At 42.1% G+C, this 18,393-nt stretch overlaps 1 protein-coding gene across 3 annotated transcripts in view; it reads right to left on the bottom strand.

Annotated features, from left to right (window-relative positions):
- Positions 1-18,393, bottom strand: part of LOC132381080 (cyclin-dependent kinase 18-like) — a 125,740-nt gene that overhangs the window by 21,253 nt on the left and 86,094 nt on the right. For all 3 annotated transcript variants that reach the window (XM_059950266.1, XM_059950267.1, XM_059950268.1), the window contains 4 exons: positions 16,130-16,192; positions 11,468-11,591; positions 7,827-7,947; positions 1,019-1,116 (listed from right to left, as the gene is read on the bottom strand). In XM_059950266.1, the coding sequence (XP_059806249.1) occupies positions 1,019-1,116; positions 7,827-7,947; positions 11,468-11,591; positions 16,130-16,192 (406 nt within the window). The remainder of the gene's footprint in view (positions 1-1,018; positions 1,117-7,826; positions 7,948-11,467; positions 11,592-16,129; positions 16,193-18,393) is intronic.

Below are 18,393 nucleotides of genomic sequence, written 5' to 3'. Positions count from 1 at the left end.
AACACCAGTAAAATGCTGGAGGAACTCTGCAGGTCAGGTTGCATCAATGGAAAAGTGTACAGTTGATGTTTCAGGCCAAGACCCTTCGTAGGGCCTGCCCTGTCCTCCTGAGTTCCTCCGGCATTTTGTGGGTGTTGACATAAGAGAGGAACTTGCTGAGATTTAGGCCATACAGCAGTATTCCAATAGCCTGTAGACAGTGATTGACTACCAAAAGATGGAAAATTGCTTACAATTTTATTCAAAGGGAAGTGTAAGAATGATCCCTGAAACTAGGCCTATTTCTTTAATTTTTGCATTCGGGATGCATTTAAAAATGATAATCGGAGAGAGTCACAGGGACATATAAAAGAACTAACATTTTGGAAGGCAGCCCTGGTGGGAAATGGAGGCAGATTCAATCCTGACACTTAAAAGGGTCTGGATAACCACTTAAAAATAAAGTGTTTTCAAGGACGTGGAAAGAAGAGACGAGGCAAAAGCGGACTCTTATTGCACAGAGTCAACAAAGGCTCAGTGGGTTGAATGTTGTAAGCTTCCTCTGATTCTATGGAGATTGGAAAACAAAGCACAGAAGTAACTGAATAATTAACTACAGCATTCATCACAACATCAATTGGTTGGAACGTGCTTAGATTTCACAGATATTTCTTTGATCTGTGGCATGGATGATAAAGATAAAAATGGGATCAAACAAGTCAGAAAATTGAGCTCTACTAACCCAAGGCTAAAACAACGGTAACAATATGACATTGATTTAGTTATTACATTAATTTGTATTTATAATTCTGTAGTAAGAAATATGATAACCCATCTTAAGAACCTCTGTAAGGTATTGTAAAAAAAAAGATTTCAGCTTATGTCTGATTTATTCCAACTTTTGTAGCTGTGAAGCAGCTAAGCTCCTTGTCTAAAATATGTTAACACTGACGATTAAATTCTAGCATATCACTTCAGGATCTGTGATTGGATGGGCAAGCTTGGTTCCCAAATCATAGTCTAACAATGCTACACTTACCTAAAAGCCTGAAAATTAAGTGTAATTCTTCCTTCACGGTGGAACCAGGGAACAATGGCCTTCCAGCAGCCATTTCATATAGAATGCAGCCAACTCCCCTAGGAACACAGAGTAGAGCAAATGATAGTGAAATTATTACACAGCCAGTCCTTGCAGTGTAGAACAGAGATAGACAGCCTAAAATAAATTATAAGCATTTCTGAGGTTTCTGTCACAGACACAGGTCAAACCAAAGTATTTCACCGTTGGGGAAATAGTTTTGAAGTGTGGTTACTCTTTTAATGTAGGAAACACAATGGCCAAGTTCAGACAACGAGTTGTTGAGACTTAGGGAAAGATTAACTTCAGACACACCTCTCTTTGAGAAGTCATTTGAGGGATAAACACTAACCATATCACCACAAATAGCTCTTCATCTGCTCTTTAAGATAGGGTCATGGTACTTCCGAAGGTTCACTTTAATATCCATGTATGTATACAGCCTGAAATTCGTACTCTTCACCATAGAATGAATGATAGAAACATCAAAGCCCCCCCCCCAACCCTTCCTTCACACACATAGTGGCATCGATCTCCTTTACCCGCCACCCATGCCAGCGGAAGCACTGACCCCCCCCCCCCCACCACGCAAACAACAGGAGAAGCCACAAAGCCCGCAGGGGTCCTCGACCCAGAGTCTATTGAAACTAAGACCACAAACCGGCACTTCAGTATCTCGGACATCAACCCGAGAGAGCTGTAGTTTAATAACTCATCTGAAAGACAGCACCCCGATTTTAGAATATAGAACAGAGAAAAGTATCACACAGTACAGACTTCACAGCCCATTATGTTGTGACAACATTTTGACCTACGCCAAGATCAATCTGATGCCCTTCTCCTGCAGAGTCCCCTTTTCTCTTTCATCCACCTAAGACTCCCTTAAGTATCGCTAAAGTTCCTGCCACCACCACCAGCCCTGTCAGTGTGTTTCATGCAGCTGCCACCCTCTGCATGAAAAAACCTACCTCTGACACCCCCCTATATTTTTACTCCAATCACCTTAAAAGGATGCCCTCTTATTTTAGCCATTCCACAGTAGGAAAAATATGCTGGCCATTCATTCTATCTGAGCTTCTTATATACCTCCATTACGTCACCTCACATCCTCCTTTGCTCCAAAGAGAAAAGCCCAAACCTGCTCACCCTTTCCTCCTTTACGTGCTCTCTAATCTAGTCAGCTTCTCCAGTGTCCGTCTGAAATACATGCCCAAGTCTCCAAACCTGCAAGCTTTTGATCAGCTTTGGTGACCACAGCCGTCTCCCAAGGCTGGACACTGACATGACGCTCCAGCAAGGAGTTTCACAAGTAGCAGCTCAGACTGGGAGCTAAAAACACAAATCCTTTGGATGGCGATTTGCTGCGTTTCTGTTATGTGGAACTGTTAAAAATGCTGCTTAAGAAAATGAGGAATCAGACACTTCAAGGAAAGCATTTCAGAGCTGGGAGCCATTTTGCAAGCTGTGAAAACAGATTACAATTACACAACATGGAGAATTCAATGAAAGCAGAACAGTTTCCAAAGGGGACATTCATTTGCTTCATGTTGAGATGGAGAATAATACATCACAGAAGGGTTTGTACAGACCCTTGGAAGAGTTATCCAACTAATACCATCCTTTTGCTCTTTCCCTAGGGCTCCAGCAATCTTTCCTATTTCAAGAGATTATCTAATTCCCATCACTAAATCCACGTCCCTCTCAGTCAGTGCATTTTTGGTCATAATTATTCACTGCACAAAAGAAGCATCTTTCTCCCAGGTAGCTGGGTAATTACCCAGTAATCTATGCCCTCTACTTATTAACCTTCCCACAGCAGGAAATGTTTTTGATGATTGAAACAAAGATCAGGAACGGGGAAGTATCAGGTGCTCTAGGTCTGTATGTGTGAGTCAAAATCTTCATGCCCGACTACATGGGTGGATCAAGAGACCTGGAAATTCCAGAATAATGAGTGGATAAGAAGATGGATCTCTGCAAGTATCTTTACAGGAAAGGATTGTGGATTGAACTCCAACAGGTTTCCCTCCTCATCAATACACACAAAATGCCAGAGGAACTCAACAGGTCAGGCAGCATCTACGGAAATGAATAAACAGTTGACATTCAAAATGCCAGAGGAACTCAACAGATCAGGCAGCATCTACGGAAATGAATAAACGGTTGACGGTTTGGGGCTGAGACCCTTTATCAGGACTGAGAGGGAAGAGGGAAGATGCCAGAATAAAAAGATGAGGGTGGGAGGGTGGGGAGAAAGGACTCCAGCTGGAAGGTGAAAGGGGAAGCCAGGGGGGTGGGAAAGGTGAAGGGCTGGAGAAGAAGGAATCTAATAGGAGAGGAGAGTGGACCAAAGGAAAAGGGGATGGAGGAGGGGACCCAGGGGAAGTTATAGGCAGGTGAAAAGAAGTTTAAAAAGTCAGAAAGGGGAATAAAGGAGGGAGGGGGGAATTTGTTTACTGGAAGGAGAAATCCCTCCTTGTCACAATTCAATGATTATTCCACAAATGGGGAGGCCAAGGCAACAAATTTCCACCTCACTGGAGTGACATTGCCTTTCCTGTAGGATGACTATGTAGAAATTTGGGGTGGAGTTAAAACTATCTCCATCCAACGTTTCAGAATTTGCACACTCAGGCGACCTTTCAATGCTCTAATAAGAAACTAGGAGAATGGGAGCAGAAGTAACACACAAGGGAGCTGAGGAAACTCGGCAGGTCAGTCAGCATCAAAGGAGGGAAATGAACAGCCACTGTTTTGGGGTTGCCAAAGCATCAGCTGTTCATTTCCTTCCATAGTTGCTACCTGACATTGAGCTCCACCAGCTCCTTTGTGTATGGTTCCAGATTGCCCATATCTGCACTTGTAACTCCAAGAGCTGGCGTAGACCACTTGGCCTCTCAAGTGTGCCCTGCCGTTCCGTATGATCATGGATGACCTTTCCCAGGCCTTATCTGTGCAGTTCTCTGTAGCACCTAATTCCCTGAACTTTAAAAAAAAATCTACCTCCTCTTTAAATGCCCTCAACAACCAAGCCTCCAGAACAATCTGGAGTAGGGACACTAATACTAATTAACACACACAACATGTTGGAGGAACCCAGCAAATTAGGCAGCATCTGTGGAGGGGAATAAACAGTTGATGTTTCATGCAGAGTCCCTTCATCAGTAAAGGAAGAGGGCAGAAGGCAAAATAAAAAGGTAGAGAAAGAGGAAGGAGAACAAGCTGACAGGTGATAGGTGAGACCAGGTGAGGGAGAGGTGGGTGGGTGAGTAAGGGGGAGAAGTGAGTAGCAGGGAAGGGACAGAAGAAGGACTCCGATAGGAGAGAACAGTAAACTATGGAAGTAAGTCAAGGAGGAGGGAATTAGAGCAAGGTTATGGGCAGGTGAGAAGCAGTAAGAGAGTAACAGAAATAGGAAGTGGAAAATGAGATAAGGAAGGAAGGGGAGAAATTATAAGTTAGAAAAATTGTCACTCATGCCATCAGGTTGGAGAGCACCCAGAACTGAGGTGTTGCTCTCCAACCTGAGTTTGACCTCATGGCAGCAGAGAGTGCTAGGGCCAGACATGTCAGGATGGGAATGGGAAGACAAATTGATAAGGGTAATCTCCAGGAGATCCTGCTTTCTGCAGCAGACAGTGCAAAGCTTCTCAATAAAACAATCCCCCAGTCTGTGCCTGTTCTCATTAGGGTAGAGGAGCAGATGACTCCAACAGACTCGCAAGCGAAGTGCTGCCGCACATGGAAGGACTATTTGGAGCTCTGAATGATAGTAAGAGGGGAAGTGTAGGGGCAGGTGTAGCAATGGTTATGATTACAGTGATGAGTGCTGGGAGGGAGATCAGTAAAGAGTGCCAAGAGGATTGCTATTTTCTGGGTTCAATTCCATTTTCCTTCCCTTATTTTTCATTGCACATCAATGGGAAACCCGGCCTTACATTGAAAAGATGAGGAAACAGAAGACAGGGTACTGAATTTCCCAGATTTACCAGGAGCAAAATGTAGCTTTTAATTTGCAGGATCAAGCTCAAGGTCTTCTTCTTTTTTCACAGAGAACTCCATTAAAACAGGGAAAATTATTGACTGGATTGTGGTGACAAATAGCTTAGCAGGCATCCTGCCTTTTAATACAGGCAAATGATCATTTCCGACAAGGAAGAGTGCAACCACTGAACATATTGCACTGCCACAGACAATTTGCATTGCCATCAACATCCTGAGGATTACTTTACTAAACCAGCTGTAATAGCTCTGAATCACTGATTCAGAGATGTGAGTTTGCATTCCCTGTGGTTCTGGGGAACTTAAATTTAAGGAATTAAATCAATGTGGAATTAAAGCCAGAGTTAGGTATGGTGATCGTAAAACCACTAAAACAATGCAATAACCCACCCAGTTCACTAGTAGTCTTCTTAACTGCTTAAAGAAGGCGAGAGAGTTGAAGAAGCTTAGGGAAGGACCATACGGATTTGGCAGCTGAAGAAATGGCTATCAATGGTGGAGTACTAATAAGAGGACAGAGACTGGATCCCGTGACAAGTGATTCACCTTTTCATTTACCAAAGCCTTTACACAATCTACATGGCACCAGCTGGAAATATGGCAAGATGCCCCTACTTGCCTGGCTAAGTGCAGGTAAGATACCACTCAAGAACATGGACATGGTCTGATCTGATGATTTCAACATCCACCACCTCAATTCACTCTCTCCAGCATCAGCAAGCCATGCTAGTCAATGCACCACCTATTCAAGAGAATTAATTTTGCTAAGCAATGAAATTCAAGTTATTCAACCTAAATTTTATTGCTTCGCAAAATAAAGCATTCTTCAGTGTTGTCGGCTATTTCACTCCAGATGCTAGAGTTTGAAAGAAACATCCACAGAAGTAGCTTGTCAAGGCTTCTGCAAATGTTTTTTTTCCACATAAGTGACTTCTAGCACCTGGAAGGAAGAGTTCGTAATTTTGCTAAGCAATATATTTTTGGTTGAATGACTTGATACTTGATGCTAGCCAAAGGCAAAAGTCAAAGTCAAGTGGTCATAGTGTTGCTAAAGTAGTGATTAGGATTTTGCTGGTTGGTTCAAGAACGGAATGGTTAAAGGGAATTAGATGTTCTACCAAAGATTTCCATTTCTGATTGGGTTCCAGCAATTAACTTCCAAGATGCATACCTCTGTCTAAGCACATAGTTGATACTTCATTTTGTTACACAGTGATAATATTGAGTCCCTACCGAGGAGCATCATTTTCAATACATCATGAGATAGCACAAAGCCCAAGTAGGGGACTAGAGTTCAAACTCTTGAGAGAGAGAAAATGTTTTAATGTCTATAGGCAACACCCATTTTGCAGTTGTTGAACTTGAAAACAGAAGTGAACTAACTAAGTTGTTTACAACAATTTAAACAGTGCATAGCATTACCAATGAGAAACGATATCCACTTGCGGGAGACATTTCAGAATAATTTGGCCTAGTTGTAAAATTAGAACCAACTCATGTGAGATCAGGTGATGACAGGAAATACTTCTTCACCCAGGGAGTGGGAATTCGTGACGTCCACTGGAATGACAAACTTCAAAACTCAAACTGATAGATTTTTGTTACCCAGATGAATTGTAGAAACCAAGGTAGATGAAGTTTTGGGAGAGGTCTATCATGATCAAGTTATATGAAAGAGTGAGTTTGATGGGCTGAAGAACCCAATGCTATTCTGATGAACTTAGACTCAGGGTAATACAGCACAGAGACAAGCCAATCTATTCCATAATGACTGGTCTCTCTCCCTAGCCCCATAGACGCACATGTGAATCATAGTCCCCCATACCCCTCTCATCTATATACCACCTATCTAAACTTCCCTTAAATGTTGCAAAAGAATCACTCTGCCACTGGCAAACCTATCCACACTGACACTGCTCTGAGTGAACAACTTCCCCCTCAGGTTCCCCACAAATATTTCACCTTTCACCCTAAACCTATGACCTCTAGCTCCAGTCTCACCCAACGGTGGGAAAGAGGCTACATCTATATACAATATACTCCTCATAATTTTGTATACCTCAATCAGCTCTCCCCTCATTCTCTTCTCCAGGGAATAAAGTTCTAACCTATTCACTTTTTAACAATCACTCAGGTCCTAAAGTACTTGCAACATCCTTCTAAATTTGCCCTTCCTGGAGTCAAGGTTATTGACACCCTTCCTGTGGATAGGTGCCCAGAAATGCACACTATACTCCAAACTGACTTCAGCATCTTATATAACTTCAACATAACATCTTAAATCCCGTACACCGTCCTCGGATTTATGAAAGTCAATGTGCCAAAAGCTCTCTTTATGACACTGCCTACTTGTGATGTCAACTTCGAGGAATAATGAATCTGTATTACCAGATCTTATTGTTCTACTGCACACCCGAGTGTCCTACCAATCACTATGTAGGTATTACCATGGTTTATCCTGCCAAAATGCAACACTTCACACTTGTCTGCATTAAGTTCCAGCTGCTAATCTTCAGCCTATTTTCCTATCTGGTCCAGATTGGGCTGCAAACTTTGCCAGCCTTTCTCACTGTTCAATATGCACCCAACACTTTGACAGGAAGATGGGAAGAGTAGATAGGTTCCTACTTTAGATCTGTGGATGCCTGTGCCTCATTTACCACTATCCAGACAGTAGAATTTCACAGATTTTGACATCATCCCATCCTGCACAGGAAATGCCGTTAACAAAAAAAAAATCTAAAAGATTTCTAAATGTTATTCTCACCATACGTCGATCTGGGTGGAATATTCTGTTGAACCCATCAGGACATCTGGGGGTCGATACCACAAGGTCACTACTTCATTTGAGTAGGTTTTGGTAGGGACAGATTTTGCCCTTGCCAGACCTGAGAAAGAAAGATTTCGTATATTTGAGTAGCACACTTACTATTTATTACTTATTTTGAGACAGAAGGAAGCAATTAGGCCCATTAAATCTATGCTAGCATTGATCCAGGCACTTCCTTCAGTACCCTGCCCCTTGTCTTAGTTCCCTATATCTTTGAAACATAATTGCTCTCACGTGCCCATCAATTCCCCTGTGAGTTCCTCCAGCAGAAAATGTGTTGTCAGGAAAGAGCAATATATAGAAACATAGAAAACCTACAGCACAATACAGGCCCATCATCCAACAATGCAATGCCAACCATGTTCTCATTTTAGAAATTACCTAGGGTTACCCATAGCCATCTATTTTTCTAAGCTCCATGTAACCTTTCCAGGAGTCGCTTAAAAAACCCTATCGTATCTGCCTCCACCACCATTGCCGGCAGCCCAGTCCATGCACTCCCCACTCCCTGCGTAAAAAAACTTCCTCCTGACATCTCCTCTATACCTACTTCCAAGCACCTTAAAACTGTGCCTTCTCGTGATAGCCATTTCAACCCTGGTAAAAAGCCTCTGACTATCCACATGATCAATGCCTCTCATCATCTTATGCACCTCTATCAGGTCACCTCTCATCCTCCATCACTCCAAGGAGAAAAGGCCAAGTTCACTCAACCTTTTCTCGTAAGGCATGCTCCCAAATCCAGGCAACATCCTTGTAAATTTCCTCTGCACCCTTTCTATAGTTTCCACATCCTTCCTGTAGTGAGGTGACCAGAACTGTTGCACAGTACTTCAAGTGGGTTCTGACCAGGGTCCTACATGGCTGTAACATTACCTCTCAGCTCTTGAACTCAATCCCATGGTTGATGGAGGCCAATGCACCGTATGCCTTCTTAACCACAGAGCCTTGAGTGACCTATGGACTTGGACCCCAAGATCCTTCTGATCCTTCACACTGCCAAGAGTCTTACCATTAATACTATATTTTGCCATCATATTTGACCTACCAAAATGAACCACCTCACATTTATCTGGGTTGAACTCCATCTGTCACTTCTCAGCCAAGTTTTGTATCCTATCAATGTCCCTCTGTTAGCTTTGACAGCCCTCCACACAATCCACAACACCCCCAACCTTTGTGTCATCAGCACATTTACTAACCCAACCCTCCACTTTCTCATCCTGGTCACTTATAAAAATCACGAAGAGAAGGGGTCCCAGAACAGATCTCTGAGGCACACCACTGGCCACCAATCTCCATGTAGAATATGACCCATCTACAACCACACTTTGCCTTCTGTGAGCAATTCTGGATCCACAAAGCAAGGTCCCCTTGAATTCCATGCCTCCTTACTTTCTCAATACGCCTTGCATGGGGTACTTTTTCAAATGCCTTGCTGAAATCCATATACACTACATCTACTGCTCTACTTTCATCAATGTGTTTAGTCACATCCTCAAAAAATTCAATCAGGTTCGTAAGGCAAGACTTGCCTTTCTCAAAGCCATGCTGACTATTCCTAATCATATTATACCTCTCCAAATGTTCATAAATCCTGCCCCTCAGGATCTTTTCCATCAGCTTACCAACTAGTGAAGTAAGACTCACTGGTTTATAATTTCCTGGGCTATCTCTATTCCCTTTCTTGAATAATGGAACAATATCTGCAACCTTCCTGTCCTTCAGAACCTCTCTTGTCCCCATTGATGAGGCAAAGATCATTATCAGAGGCTTAGCAATCTCTTCCCTCACCTCCCAGAGTAGCCTGGGGTACATCCCATCCAGTCCCAGAGACTTATCCAACTTGATGCTTTCCAAAAGATCCAGCACATCCGCTTTCTTAATGACTATGTGCTCAAGCTTTTCAATCCACTGTAAGTCAACCCTACAATCGCCAAGGTCCTTTTCTGTAGTGAATACTGAAGCAAAGCTTCAGTACCTCTGCTATGTCCTTCAGTTCCATACACACTTTTCCACTGTCACACTTGATTGGTCCTATACTCTCACATCTTATCCTCTTGCTCTTCACATACTTGTAGACTGCCTTGGGGTTTTCTTTAATCCTCTCTGCAAAGGCCTTCTCATGGTCCATTCTGGCTCTACAAATTTCATTCTTAAGCTCCTTCTTGCTAGCCTTATAATCTTCTAGATCTCTATTGTTGCTTAGTTTTTGGAATCTTTTGTAAGCTTTTCTTTTCTTCTTGACTAGATTTTCAACAGCCTTGTACACCGCTGTTCCTGTACCCTACCACCCTTTCACTGTCCCATTGCAACGTACCTATGCAGAACACCACACAAATATCCCCTGAACATTTGCCACATTTCTGCCGTACATTTCCCTTAGAACATCTGTTCCCAATTTATACTTCCAAGTTCCTGCCAGGTAGCTTCATATTTCCCTCTACTCCAATTAAACACTTTCCTAACTTATCCGTTCCTATCCCTCTCCAATGCTCTGGTAAAGGAGATAGAATTCTGATCACTATCTCCAAAATGCTCTCCCACTGAGAGACCTGACACCTGACCAGGTTCATTTCCCAATACCAGATCAAGTACAGCCTCTCCTCTTGTAGGCTTATCTACATATTGTGTTAGGAAACCTTCCTGAACACACCTAACAAACTCCACAGCATCTAAACCCCTTGCTCCACGGAGATGCCAATCAATGTTTGAGAAATTAAAATCTCCCACCATGACAACCCTCTTATTATTATAATTTTCCAGAATCTGTCTCCCTGTTCCTAACTTCCACCCACAAAGACTCCGTAGACAATCCCTCTATGTCTCCCTCCTTTTCTGCAACCGTGACACTATCTCTGATCAGCAGTGCCATGCCCCCACCTCTTTTGCCTCCCTCCCTATGCTTTCTGAACATCTAAAGCCTGGCACTCAAAGTAACTATTCCTGCCCCTGAGCCATTCAAGTCTCTGTAATGATCACAACATCATTGCCCCAAGTACTGATCCACGCTCTAAGCTCATCTGCTTTGTTCATTATGCTTCTTGAATTAAAATAGACTCATCTCAAACCATTGGTCTGACTGTTTTCCTTCTCTATCACCTGCCTATCTTCCCTCTCACACTCTCTACAGAAGCTTTCTCTATTTGAGAGCCAACCGCCCCTTCCTCTGTCTCTTCAATTTGGTTCCCATCCCCCAGCAATGTCTACCCACTGGGGGAGGTATGCAGAAAACCATTAGATGTCAGCTCCCAATTCATTCATGGTTACTGTAAGATTACAATAACAAATCCCCTACTCTTGGAACTAAGCTGAGGACCAATGTTCAAAATTCAAAGTACATTTACTATCGAAGTATGCAAGCATTATATAACCTTGAGATTTGCCTCCTTACAAGCAGGCACAAAACTAAGAAACCCAAAAGAACCCATTCAAAAAACAACAAACACTCAATATGCAGAGAGGAAAAAAGTGTGGACATCCCCATCTCTGGATTTATGTGTCCTTGAAGTTCAGCAATGCAGACCAAACATAGATGAAAGATGATTGTGAAAAGAGAATGATAAGAGAACACTTGCCAAAATCAGCTAATTTTAACTCTCCTCGTTCATTGATGAGCAGGTTCTGTGGCTTCAGGTCTCGATGTAGAACCTTCCGCTTGTGGCAGTAGGATAATCCTCTCAGCAATTGGAACATAAATATCTGTCAGCAAAAGAAAAATGTTGCATTATAGATAAAAAGAAGACCAGATTTATATATATATATCTCTTCAGTTTATTTTTACATTTCCATTTGGTCTGATTAGTTTAAATTATTTATTCCCCACATGAGCCATCACTAACCCTTCTTCATCTAACTCTGTTCTGTTCATTGTACTTACCCAGTTTTATCCACTGAGCTTATGCAATTAAATGCCAGTTGCCTCAACAATTCAAATGGCAGCAAATTCAACATTCTACACATCTTGAGGATAAATAAGTTTCTACTACATGCTTGTGTTGGTTTGGAGACTTTAGTTTTGAATCAATATTCCAGTCTCATTATAAGACATCATCATCACTACATGCCATGTTACATGATGTAGGTGTTTATGGTCTTTCACCGTGATTGTTTTAGGTAAATTTTTCTGCAAATGTGGTTTTCCATTGCCTACTGGGCAGTGTCTTTACAAGAAGGGACACCCCAGCCATTATCAATACTCTTCAGAAATTGTCGGCTTGGCGTCAGTGGTCACATAACCAGGACTTGTGATATGCACCAGCTGCTCTTAAGACCATCCACCACCTGTTCCCATGGCTTCATGTGACCCAAATCAGGTGGGGTGGAGTGGGGGTGGAGTGGGGGTGGGGGGGCTAAGCTGGTGCTAACTTGCCCAAGTGTGACTTCCAGGCTAGCGAAAGGAAGGAGCACCTTACACCTCCTTTGATAGAGACACTTCTCCACTCCACCACCCAGTTATAAATTCAGTGTCTCCCTTGCAGGTTACAGGATATATTCCTTGCTTTCTTCCTTATACATTTTGCCTAAATGTCTAGAACTTTTAGTGAGCATATATTTGTTTTAAATCATGTGGGGAAATAAAATGTGAAATAAAAGCTTTTCTGAGGAATGTCAGTGGGAGGCTAACTTTATACTTCATTCACAATCAAGAGAAGAAAAGTTCAACCTCTCAGGTCAGAGGTTGGCTTCCAGATCTCTGCTGATGTCAGCCAAGACACATTACAATCACTTGCTCAATCCCCAGATCATGAAGTTGGGGGGTGGGGTGGACGGAACTGTCTCTAAAAATTTCCGTCTGTACAGGCTATCAAACAATAATTGACCAAAGTTGACCTGGGGCCACCAGGAAAGCAGAGGCTTGACCCTTGATACCATGTGTCCCTGGCTTCAGAAGAACTGGGAAGTTAGCGGAAAGTTCAAGACTGAATAGAGAAGAATAAACCTAATGGTAGAAAACCTTGGCAAAAACTTTCTCAGATGCTTTGCATTGCCTTTGATTAATAGTGTTTCTTTACAACAACTGATATTCACTTACTTTACTGCAATACTTATTTTATTTATATAACCCTTTAATGGAGTGAAGTCTTTCAAGGTGCATTTCTGGAAGTTATCAGATAAAATTTGGCTCCACACCATATTAAGATCTCACAGCAGAGGACCAAACATTTGGCCAAACAATAGATTTTAAGATATATTCATATGAAAGATGTAGTGAGATGGAAAGGTGAGGAAGGGAATTCCAGAAACAATGGAGTGATGAAAGTCTAGAGGCACCATCACTAGAAGACCCTATAGAACCATGAATCATTATAAAATCATGATCAGTATAGATGAGGTGAGTAGCCACAGACTTTTCCACCAGGTAGGGTAATCTGGAGGACATTGGTTTAAAGTGACAGGGAAACGATCGAAAAGGGACCCAAGGGGCAACATTTTCACACTGAGTGATAGGTACATGAAACTAGCTACCAGAAAAAGTGTGAGAGGCAGGTACGATTGTGACAGTTAAAAAAAAACTTTTGGACAGGTACATGGATAGGAAAGACTTAAAGGGATATGGGCCTAATGCAGCCAAATAGAATTAACTCAGATTGGCAACTTGGTCAGCATGGATGAGATGGGCTGAAGGGCTTGTGTTCCATGCTTTATAGTTCTATGATTCCATGACTGAGTGCAGAGATCCTTCTGACAGTGTGAAGTTTAAAGAGATAAAGTCGAGTGGCTGTGGAACAACTTGAGTTTATTAATTGAGGTGTTGCTAGGTGGGGTTTCAGTGTTATGAGAGATGTGGACAAGGAAATGCATGCATTAAGTAACAAAAATATGCTCATGTTGGGGTTGTACAAACCTACAAATTACTGTAGATGTACTTTTTCTTTATTTCTTTCCGTAAGACCATGCAATTTAAAGTCAACGATTTACCTGATTACCAAGGGCATCAAAGTTTACGGGGAGAAAGCAAAAGAAGGGTGTAGAGAGGAATAATAAATCAGCCATGAGCAGACTGGTGGGCTGAATGACCTAACTCTATTCCTATGTCTTATGATCTTTGAGTCTTCTAGTTTCAGGGGTTTTTTTTTCAACATTTAATCATTGAAGGAAAATTAGTAGACATGTTTCTGTCATCTGGGTGTAGCAATCCTGAAGTACTTTAAAGCAATACTTTCAGTGTGTTGAGTAAGACTTCTCTTTGTTGCCAAAATCTGAGTTAGTACTGGATTTGAGATGAGCAAACTTCCGGGATTTACTTTACTGAGGATCAAAGTTTATGAAGCATTAACTTCAACAAGCACCTCTAGTCATTAGGCACAGGAATGATTAGTGAATAAAGTGAGTTTTATTTCAAAGTAAGGGATTGGCAACATTTAGAAATTTTCCAAAATAGCTTTTTCAATCACAAAGGTTGGACACAGGGCTTCTACAGGACTCAGCAAGGAATATTCTCAAGGAAACTCCACAAGAACTTTGTCACGGACAGGCGGTCCCAAGCCTTAATGTGAAAGGAGGAAAGTTGTGCATGGGGCTCTCAAACCTATCCCTTAAAAAAACACAGCGTTACAGAAATACCAACAGAAACTTCAAAGACTTCATCCCTGGAAATGGAAGGATCTTCGAAGATGTGCTACACCTAGGGTCAACTTGAAGAACTGACCCAGAATAGAGGATTTTGGTGAGCTGCTGTTGGCAGCCTATGCACCAGTTGGGTGAATGGACTTAAGAAGAAGAGGAAGAAAATCCATAGGAAAAACTTAGCCTTTGGGAATTAAAGACTATACAATGCCGGACACCTCTGTTGAATGCACAGAGGTGTTTGGCATGGTAAAGTCTTTAATATTCTGTAAATGTCCTTATTCATTAGTAATAAAACTACCAGATCTGGGGAGAATATTGCTATTAAACTTACAGTCAAGATTAATCCAGTTAACAATAATGATAGACTTATTAAACAAATTTGCCAGGATGTTGCCTGGATTGGGGAGAATGCCTTATGAGAATAGGTTGAGTGAACTTGGCCTTTTCTCCTTGGAGTGACGGAGGATGAGAGGTGACCTGATGGGGGTGTATAAGATGATGAGAGGCATTGATCATGTGGATAGTCAGAGGCTTTTTCCCAGGGCTGAAATGGCTAAAACGAGAGGGCACAGTTTTAAGGTGCTTGGAAGTAGGTACAGAGGAGATGTCAGGGGCAAGTTTTTTTACGCAGAGGGTGGTGAGGGCATGGTATGGGCTGCCGGCGACAGCCGTGGAAGTGGATATGACAGGGTCTTTTATGAGATTCCTGGATAGGTACATGGAGCTTAGAAAAATAGAGGGCTATGGGTAAACCCAGGTAATTTCTAAAGTAAGTACATGTTCGGCAGAGCATTGTGGGCCGAAGAGCCTGTATTGTGCTGTAGATTTTCTAAGTTTCTATGTTTCTAAAATTTGACATGTCTACATGAAGATGCAAGAGAAGATGGTTGAAAAGTTCAGTCAAAGATAGGGCTTTCAGGAAATCTTAGAAGTGGAAGGTGAACTAAGAGATGGAGAAACTTGGGGAGTGATCCCCACAGTTAGGGATTTTAGTAGTTAAAGAACAATTGTAACCTCCACTCGTGGAATAGAAACAGAGGAATAGTGAGGTCTCCAATGGTTAGAGAACCAGGATGAAGGATGAAGACCAAGAGGGTTTTGCAAGCAAGGAAATGACCTTGCTCAATAAAAAACTAGTGAAGATCAGCAAGCATAGAGAACATGAGTGAGAGCCATTATATAGTGAAGAGAGTTAAGGTAACCATTTGTTTATGGGCAGTGGAAAGGAGGTCCAGTGTACAATAGAATATAATGCTAAGGGTTTTGCCAGCAAGTTATGGTAGATCTGTAATGTCTCCTTAGTAGAGGTAAGAGGATTACTGACAGTACAGGTTTTTAGTTGGAAGTCTTATCTTGGGGTTAAATACAAGAACAGTGTGAGAAGTCAGGTATGAACAGAGTTAATGACTAGGGATAACAAATGAACTGCAAAGAGTCCCCTCCTTTCTAATTAACCCATGGGTAAGTCGTGATACTGTATCTTGGGGGTGAACTGAGAGCAGAAGAGTTGTCACCTAGTTAGTTCACAGATGAAAATTCACAATTATTCACACAGAAGCACACACAGCTAGATGATTAGCTTAATCAAAAGGAAGATAGAGCACTGTTTGTTATTCTGAACAGTGCTCAAATACCTCAAGCAAAATTGAGTTGGGAAGTGATCTCACCTTGACATTGTACATGCTCATGATGTTCCCACAGTTGTCCATATACTGCTTTAGGTCGCTGTCCTGCAAAGCAAGTGGACAGAGTGAAATTAACCAGTGGGGGATTGGTTTTGTAATTGCTGTTCACTAAGCTTCACTCTTAGAAGGGAAAGAAGAAAATTTTCTTGGGTGCCGGAACCTTTTACTGTTCCGTTGTTTGGTCAATTTGAACGCTGAACTAGATAGACTGAAAAGACAGGATCCAGAGTGAGAGCCAAGTTTGCTTGTTCTCTGTGATGGTCACTCCTCTTTCTATGGTGCTGACGTTGTGAAGAGTGCCCACTATTATGATGGACTGATAAGCGAGGTTTTGGGTCTACTCCAGGGTTCGAATCTGAGGACTCAGCTTTGAGTTTGGAATGTTGTAGTCCACTTCAATTGTTTGCAAGACTTGCATATTTTCCCTCTTTTTCTTGCACATTGGGTGCTGGTCTTCTATTTAATTTTTTTTCTTTAATTGGGTTCTTTTGGGTTTCTTGTTTTGTGGCTACCTGTGAGCAAGCCACTCTCAAGGTTGTATAATTATATATTCCTTGATAATAAATGCACTTGAAACTTGAATAAATAGTTATTTCTTGCAGCCAATTTGAACAGAGCGAGATCCCACAAACAGCAATAACATAATGATCACAAACAAGAGAAAATCTGCAGATGCTGGAAGTCCGAGTAACACACACAAAATGTTGGAGGGACTCAGCAGGCTGGGCAGCATCTATGGAAAAGAGTTGGTGAAGGAAAAGACCTGCTGAAGGGCCTGTACCCAAAACGTCAACTGTACTCTTTTCCATAGATGCTGCCTGGCCTGCTGATTTCTTCCAGCATTTTTTGTATATTAATAACATAATGATCAGTTGTTTGGTAAGGTTGATCAAGTGATAAGTGTTAGTGAGGGTAATGAAGAGGACCTCGCTACCCTGCTTTGAAATGATGCTCTGATATCTTTAAGGTGCACTTGTCACACTTGGATTAACATCAGATCTGAAGTACACCTCTCCCAGAACACGGTTTGTGCTGTTTACTTACCAAATCAAACTAGTTGCCCATATTCCAGCAAACTTCACTCAGCAAGAGTTAAAAAATAGCAAATCTCCCTTAGCTGGGAGAGGCAGCCTGGATTTTATCATCAAGTCTTTGGAGTCAGGCATAAAACCACAGTTTTTTGAGAAGAGATTCTTTCTCATTGAGTCATATTAACCCTTTGAATCAGCTGGGACATAGAGTCCCGTACACTTGACACACCCTACGGAACTATAGTTACCCAAATGGTCATTTGTAAGGGATATATTGGGCCAAGTGTAAATTCTAAATCCTAGAATTAGGCCATACTGCCTTTTTAATCCAATGAGTCAGCAACTGTTACAAAGAATAAGAAAAAGCTTGAAACGATAAATGGTGATAAATGGTGAGGCTCTTGGATAATTTGCCTCCAATCCAGTTCTGTAAGTTTTGTTGAGCCAAGGTGAGACCTGAGGGCTCTGCTACAGGTAACAGGGAGATTCATAGGGTAGTCAGGTGATGTAGTATGGGATGTAATATGCTCTGTCCACCATTGGCACTGGGTTCATGTGGATTCCCTTCAAGGACTTGAATAGGGGCTGCAACCACTTCCATCTGATATATTCATGGGTCATGTTCTTGACCGGGTCACATGGAGTCCAGTTCAAAGATCAGTTCTGACAAAGATTTTTAAACAGCTAGAACCTGTTTAAGATCATTTAATGAGGCCACACTCAGGTTGGAGAAGCAATGCCTTAATTCTTTCTCAGTAGCCTCCGACCTGTTGGCATGAACTTTGATTTCTTTAACGCGGTAATTTCTCCCCCTTTCCCTTTTCTCTTTTTCCATTCTCTATTCTGGTTACCCTCTCACCCCTTCTCTTCTCCTCACATGCCCATCACCTTGATCTAGTGCCCCTCCTTCTTCCTTTTCTCTTGTGGTCCATTGTCCTCTCCTATCAGATTCCTTCTTCTTCAGCCTTTACCTCTTCCACCTATCACCTCTCAGCTTCTTACTTCATTTTCCCTCCCCTCCCCAATCAACCCCAGCTTCCCCCTCACCTGGCTTCACCTATCAGCTGCCAGCTTGTACTCCTCCCCCTCTCCCCTTCCCCAACCTTCTTATTCTGGTTTATACCTCCTTACTTTCCAGTGCTGATGAAGGGTCTCAGCCCAAAACAGAAACTATTTATGCCTCTCCATAGATGCTGCCAGATCTGCTGATTTCCT

The sequence above is a fragment of the Hypanus sabinus genome, chromosome 25 (genome assembly GCF_030144855.1).
Source record: "Hypanus sabinus isolate sHypSab1 chromosome 25, sHypSab1.hap1, whole genome shotgun sequence".
NCBI classification, from domain to species: Eukaryota; Metazoa; Chordata; class Chondrichthyes; order Myliobatiformes; family Dasyatidae; genus Hypanus; species Hypanus sabinus.
The sequence above is the reverse complement of the archived record's forward strand: the minus strand, read 5'-3'. Positions and strand labels throughout refer to the sequence as shown.